General features: G+C 40.6%; 1 protein-coding gene across 3 annotated transcripts in view; it reads left to right on the top strand.

Moving 5' to 3' along the window:
- LOC122263576 (DNA-dependent protein kinase catalytic subunit) overlaps positions 1–7,500 on the top strand; it is a 42,492-nt gene that overhangs the window by 34,831 nt on the left and 161 nt on the right. For all 3 annotated transcript variants that reach the window (XM_043032071.2, XM_086556286.1, XM_086556285.1), the window contains exons 43-50: positions 235–360; positions 674–754; positions 901–1,058; positions 1,564–1,656; positions 1,863–2,094; positions 2,926–3,085; positions 3,299–3,485; positions 3,919–7,500. The exon at positions 3,919–7,500 is cut by the window's right edge and continues 161 nt beyond it. In XM_043032071.2, coding sequence (XP_042888005.2) covers positions 235–360; positions 674–754; positions 901–1,058; positions 1,564–1,656; positions 1,863–2,094; positions 2,926–3,085; positions 3,299–3,485; positions 3,919–7,218 — 4,337 coding nt within the window. In that variant the 3' untranslated portion in view covers positions 7,219–7,500. The remainder of the gene's footprint in view (positions 1–234; positions 361–673; positions 755–900; positions 1,059–1,563; positions 1,657–1,862; positions 2,095–2,925; positions 3,086–3,298; positions 3,486–3,918) is intronic.

The following is a 7,500-nucleotide window of genomic DNA, read 5'->3' as shown; positions in this document are numbered from 1 at the left end:
ATGTATCAAGATAACATGTTGTTTGGTTATCCTAATTTTACATAGGTTTCCTTTTGAAGATTTGGAGTGTGACAAACAGCTGATAACAAGTTACATTATACAAAACAAAAATAGAAATCTGAAGCAGTTACTTTGCTATAAATATGTCTGTATGATTTGATGATACTTATAAAGAGTGTATGGGCCTGAGACCCCAATGCAAGTTAAACTACTGTAATGTTACACTTTCTACAGGTGCCACTTACAACTGGGTCACAGATTCAACATTTGACACTACAGTGGCTGACATGGAGTATGAAGCTACTCATGCTCCCACACAGGGAACCACCTCTGGTCTCATGTTTAATGTTGGAGCTTCTGGTCAGTTCTTATCTTTACAGTTTGGTAATGTTTTGAAACTGATTGTTAACCCACACAGGACGGGTGGTACAGCATGTGTACCGCGCATTCAAAAGCCCAGTTGCCGGGCGGCACAGTATTGTGCCAGCTATTCATTTAATTTAGGCCTAATAATTCGAAAGCCCCGGCATTTGGACATTCTAGGCTAGAAATCCCCCGTCGGGAATGGGTTAATAGATAAGAATGAAAAAAAAATCAATGTAACTAAAAATACTTACTTACCTGCAAGACAACGCAATACAAAGAAGTAAGTTATGTAATATCTCATCCACAGGCCAGAAAGACATGAGGCGTTACAAGCGTCCAGGAATTGGGAACTCCAGAATGAGACCTGCGGATGAACCTGATGGCAATGGTAAAAATTAGGGGGATCTGTAACTGTAAACAGGATATGAAACAAATATATCCAGTTGAGAAATCAGTCACTCTACATTTTACTTGGTGTGATATATAAAACTTTAGTTTGGCAGAGTAAGAGCGTTTTTTCTCTTTGATTTACAGATACTGCTGATAATACTCAGTCAAGGTTGATACGCAGAAGATTTGTGAAAAATCAAGACAGGGAGAAGCAGTCCATCTACTTTGCCAAAATAGAAGAAAGACGAAGTAAACTAAGAGAGAAGCTGGAGAAGGAGAGGAAGTTCAGAAGAGAAGCCCAGGTGTGTGGACATATTATAAATTGAATTATCCATTTTCATATATTGAATATTTCATATTTCCCTTCCTCTGTTGATAAAAGTGTTGTTGATAATTTTAGGACATGTTTACCTTACCTCAAAAGTCTCCCTGCTCATTGATCTTTTAGTGTGATTCCATGTCAAGGTATTTTTGTTTCTCTGTCATAATGCAAAGTCCATCTTTAATCTCTGCAAAGCTCATGTAAAAGGAGAGAAAGCTCTTACCTTTAACCCATTCACGCCTGGGCCGTTCCGGCTTTGCACGGTCGCAATACCGGGGTTCTCAAACGCATAAGCCTAACGCCTCGAGATTCTTGGACGCACAAGCCGCGAGCCTGGGCTTCCCCTCATAGCTCGTCATGGGCGTCTGACATGAAAACCACAATATGTGCTATCACGTCAACCAGCTCCAATGGGTTAAAAAGCCTATCAATGTTGGCAGAAAGTTCTGATCTTTCTTTTTTTTTTCTCTCTCTCTCTCTACTAGGTAACAATGTACAGGCAGTATCGTGTTGGTGAACTTCCAGACATCCAGATTCCTCATCGGGCTTTGATTGCACCCTTACAGGCACTCTCTCAGGTTTGTTGTCATTTAATAGCATCATAATTTGTTAAGCTCTGTTTTCAAAAGTCATAATGTCACTTTTGTTGATTTTACCACCTGTAGGGGCATTAACACCAAAATTCTAGGATTATTGCATGATTCTTTACTTGTATGATAAGCAAGGTCTCTCATGATGGCTAATTTGTTGGCCTCTTTCCTGATAATTTGTTTTCTTTCCACAGCGAGATGAGAAGGTAGCTCGCTTGTTGTTTGAAGTTCTTGCACAGGGTGTGATAAATACTGCGGGTACTGCCATGGCCCACAGAGAAGAAGAGGAGTGGAACCAGCAGTTGCATGAAGCCCTTAACACCATCCTTGGGAGCAGTTATATGTGTTGCCCACAATTGCTACGGACAGTGTTACATTTGATGATCAACAATGATGTCAGAACCAATCCCGAGTCACTTACAGCAGGTAACTTAGTTTTGTTGCAAGCCTTGCACTCTTTCTCTAGTGATTTTTATGATTTTGGGTCACATTTTCTTTTATTGAAGTTTAGACAAGATCTTTATTTACTTTACCCTTTGAATTGAAGGACTCCCTGTTCCTAAGTATTTCAAGTTGAATATTTATCTATTGATTATACTTAACTAATGATGGTGATACAGCAGTTAGAGATGGATTCTGTCTGCAGTTGTATAGAGTTTAAGATTTTGTATTTAGAATTCCGTTGATGTTTCTGTTTACAACTTTACCCATTTTTATATTAAAACATTTCATCCTTTTCTTTATCCAGAAGTATATTTTTAGCAAATTTGGGTTTCCATCACATAAACTAGGAAAGTGAAAAAAATGCTGATTCAATTTTATTTTCTTAACAAATTCTACAACTTGGATTAACCCACACAGGATGGGTGGTACAGCATGTGTACCGCGCATTCAAAAGCCCAGTGGCCATGCGGCACAGTATTGTGCCAGCCATTCAATTGATTTAGGCCTAATAATTCGAACGCCCCGGCATTTGGACATTCAAGGCTAGAATTCCCCCGTCGGGGATGGGTTGATATGATAGAATAGCATGTAGATCTATGATACATTTTCAGGTTGGCTATCTTATGTTACACTATATACTATATTGAATACCCCTTCCAAAATTATTTCCTATTCTGAGAAAAAGGAGTATGGGTAAGTCACAAAGAGAGAAGACACTTTCATATGCATACCTGACAAATATTATAATCCCATCTTTTTTATTAGCTACACATCAGTTGAGAAACGGGTAAGAGAACAATATTTCCCTTTCAGCTTGTTTAGGAAGTCGCCTAGAAGCATTAGGCATCCTGGTCTTGGAGAGGCAAGCTCTGCTGGACAAGCAGGGGGAGGAACCACACCCATCACGCAAGAAGATCCGTAGAGATGCAGAAGCCTTGTCACAGGATGATGCCCTTTGGCTAAGTATTGCTGAGTAAGTTTCTCAGTTTCCTTGATTTTGTTTATTAGCCTGGTTTGATGATATGAACTTCTTTTTTAAAAAAAATTTGCTCTGTTCAATGCACAGGTTGTTGGAATATTTGTTAGCAAAGTATGGTAAGCAAATGTGAGCTGCAGAGTTGAAAAGCAATATATAACAAAAAAATTGATTTCTGTTGTGAACATTGGTTTTCATTTTCCTCTTCAGAATGTACAAGAGCCTCAACATGTGGGATGTGGTACGAGGAGTAGTCCAAGGAAAGCTAGGAGCCATAAAGGAGGAAACGCAGAATGCCCTCGAGGCAGAGGCTACAAATAACTATGTGAAGGCATTCCTCCTTTACCGCCAAGCCCTAGACGTTTCAGATTGGGAAGAGGAACCTCTGCCTGCAGAAGTAAGGATCTCCCTTTCTCCCTTTCTTACTCTCTCTTCCACTTACATACTATATACTAATGATGGTAGATATCTCTTCCCATTATCTCTCTGTCTTTTATTGATTTTATCACTCATTTTCTCTAGTTTGAAAGTAGTCGTTAGCATATGATTCCACCAAATTTTGCACTTCCCCTCTCATCTCTGCTAGATGGCTTTGCAGCTTTTCCCTTATTTTCTCTCTCTTCCCACACCTGTAGAATGCTCTATGCTCCCTCACCTATTGCTGTCTCATGTATTACCGTATAGTTATCCATGTTTGATCGTAGTCATTTGGTCCATCTCCAGTATTATAATGCTTTTTGTTCATCTGTCACATTACTGAAATGGAATATTGCATCACAGATATGGATAATAATCCTTTCAAGTTTTACTTATAAACAAAACATTTTCAGAATCGCCTTTGGGAGGAATGGTATTCAAATTGTGCAGCCATCCTTGGGCAGTGGTCAGAGTTGGAGAACTTCGTGGAAAATCGGTTCTTATGTGACGACGCTGGCCAAGTAGACTTGAACCGGGTTTGGCTCCTCCCCAAGCCAACTGCAGCTGCCCTCCCAGCCTTGGTCCACTCCAAACTCATGAACATCTTAGATGGGTCAGAGACAGATGGAAATCTCGTCGCCTTCATTGACCAGTCCATGGGAGATCCTCGGCACAGATCCATGCTGGAGGGAGATTTACCTCTTCAGTTAGGTATTTTAGCTGCTCACCAAGAGAAATTTGAACAGGCGCATGTTTATGCTAACACGGCCACTTCAATGACCCTTTTAACACTGTCTCAGTACTCCGTTCTTACTCCTAATCCTTTATTAGACACGTTGCAAAATGTCCAGCTATTAACTGAGCTAAGTGATTGCTTGAATAATGTCAAATATGCAGACAGAGACTTTTATCCATCTAAAGTCAAGCAAACAGTCACCAGCTGGAAAAATCAGAAATGCCGTACTGATGACAACCCTCTTATGACCCAGTGCCTGGCTTCATATCGGGACTTGTACTTACATCTCATGGAGAAAAGATTGCCAGGAGACTCTTTGGAGGTTTTGAACCTCATTAAAGACACTAAAAATTTTACTCATAGGTTTGTAATCAAGGCAGCTCTTCATAATTCTAATTACCATTTGGCTCATCGACATTTGAAAAAGATAAGGGCTCTGTCTGAAGATGAGTACTCGAAAGCACAGTTCTTTTTCTTGATGGCCAAGACGCACATTCTTAGGGGTCTGGGCAAGCCAACTGATCGCCTGAAATACGTTGTGGAGGCTTGGGCCAAATATCTAGGCATGGTAAGTCCAATGTCGATACTGGATCAAAACCCGAGAGTAGAGATACAGTATCTGAAATTAGAGAGTCAGCTTTGTTTGAAAATTTGCAATGCTATACAAGATATGGGTGATGACTGGGAAGAAGATAATCAATACATGCAAGTTTTATCCAAGAAATTTGAAAGTGCAGTTGGAAAAGAATCATGGTTCAAGGAGTTGCTTAGCTGCAGTTTCAATAGCCTTCAGCTTGCTGTGAATTGTGCAGAGGATAAACTGACAAAAAGCGATGCTTTGAATGGAGACAATTCCAAGAAATCTGATAGTGATGTTCATATGGCATTTGCAAAATACTGTGAAGAGTGTTTGATAAAATGGAACGATCATGTAGACGTGCCACAGTATTCCAAGTCCCTTGTAGTGTCCATTCTGCGGGCAATGGCAAATGGATCACGAGATGCTCATTTTCACTTTCCTCGCCTGATCAATTTAATGAATGAAGATGCAAGTCTTCTGCCAACCTTCCAGGAAGAATCTGAGAAAGTACCCATATGGATGTTCTTGCTTTGGTTAAGTCACATTCTCATATACGTGGATAAAGTTCCAGGGCCTGTTCTACAGCCGTTGGTTGAGCGATTGGCAGCTGAATACCCTCAGGCAGTCATATATCCCTTTGGGATCAGCAAACAACAGTACAACTTCAGTAGTCATGAAGGGAAACTTGCTAATGCCATGTGTGAGAGGGTAGAGGCCCTACTCAGCAGACACAAACTTCTTCATCAATTTGTGTCCGCTATGTCACTCATGGTTATTCCGTCCATTGCATGTAAAGATGCAATTCAGAATGTAATGCAAGAGAAAGACAAAGGGAAGATGGAAGCACTTTTAAAGGAGATTGAAAATGAGTATTTAAAAGTTCAGAACAGATCTTCCAAAGGAAATGCAGAGGAAAAGGGTGAGGCATATACCAGACAAGACAAAGCAAAAAAACAAATGAACGAAGCTTTTTCAAAAGCATTTGGGGAGAATCTGAAGAAGGCCAAGTCTTTGTCTATGAGAGACATTCAGAGGGAACTTGGTTCAATGGGAAAGTTCTTGCAACTGTCTCCTGAAGAGTCAAAAAAGTTGCCGAGGCAGTTGAAGGCCTATTCACCTTGGCTGGCGAATTTCCAGGCATCAAAGTATTCAGAGGTACTCGAATTGCCTGGACAGTATACTGGAATGTCCAAACCTTTACCTGAGTATCATGTGAAAATTTCAAGTTTTGATGAAAACGTTCTGTTGATGGCATCGTTGCGTGTGCCAATGAGGGTTGTAATTAGAGGTGACGATGAAAAGGAGCACAAGTTCCTTGTGAAGTGGGGCGAAGATCTCCGAACTGATCAGAGGATGGAGCAGATGTTTACACTGATGAATAGTGTCTATGCTAGGTCGCCCTTATGTACTAAAGCTTCGTCCGTTCCTTCGCTTGATACCTATCAAGTGATCCCACTTTCGCTGAGAGTGGGACTGTTACAGTGGGTCGATTCTACTCAACCTCTGAAGGATTTCATAAATGAATCCTACAGGGAGAATGAGACAAAATGCTATGGCGAGGCACGCAATTTGTATGGAAAATATGAAAACTGGAATATTGCAAAGAAAGCTAAAAAGCGGGATGTTATAAAGGCGTATGAAGAAGTTGTAAACAAGATTCCTTGGGATGTCTTACGTCGCGGACTTGTGAGAATGTCAAGCAGTACCGAGGGCTTTTTCAGCCTAAGAAGTGCTTTTGCAGTGAGTTACGCAGCATTATGCATCTCACATTGGCTTCTAGGCATTGGTGACCGTCACTGTAGCAATTCACTTGTAAGTTTGAAGACCGGCCGAGTTGTTGGTATTGACTTTGGCCATCATTTTGAAAGTGCGGTGCAGTTTTTGCCGGTTCCAGAGCTGATGCCGTTTCGCCTGAGTCCTCAGATTGTAAATGTATTCCAGCCAATAGGCCAAGTCGGAATGCTGAAAGAAATTATGGTTGCTGCATTAGGAGCGCTGCAGGAATCGCGCCATGTACTGACAGCAGTTTTAGAGGCCTTTGTTAAAGAGCCAACAAAAGATTGGCTTTATTTTGTACAGAAACAGGAAGGTGACACTGAGGACAGCAAAGTAGAGTTGTTTTCTAACAAACGAATCAAATTACTGAATGATAAACTGAGCGACATCAACCCGGCTTACATTACCTTGTGGGCTGTTTCTCAAAATAGATTTGTGAAGAAAGAGAAGGCCCTTGAGAACCTCAAACAGGTTATCTTAGGCGATCGAGGAGAATCAGTTCGAGCCAGTGTCGGCGAAAGGGGACTCAGTACTCACCAGCAAGTAGATGTTCTGCTTGAGCAAGCATCCGATCCCAATATCCTTGGAAGAACTTGGATAGGTTGGGATCCATTCCTGTAAGTTAAAATATGTGAAGTCAGACTAGTGCATTATATATAATCCGCTTTAGCAGAGATGCCCTCGAGATTTGATTGTTAGTTACACGGTAGTTAATGATTTCAGAATAATTGATAGAAATGACGTATTGTATAAGATTTGCCATTGTACGTTCTTATGTATGTATTGTCCTGTGGGAATCAATGTAAATCATATTTTGCTGCATTCCATGGTGTAGAGGTGTGATTGTGTTTGACAAATTTCATTGTGAATTTACATTTTTGTTGCTATTTTTAGTATTTCACA

Source organism: Penaeus japonicus, unplaced genomic scaffold, assembly GCF_977035675.1.
Source record: "Penaeus japonicus unplaced genomic scaffold, GWHDUDI00000001_assembly GWHDUDI00000032, whole genome shotgun sequence".
Lineage (NCBI taxonomy): Eukaryota > Metazoa > Arthropoda > Malacostraca > Decapoda > Penaeidae > Penaeus > Penaeus japonicus.
This window is presented reverse-complemented; position numbering and strand designations above follow the sequence as displayed.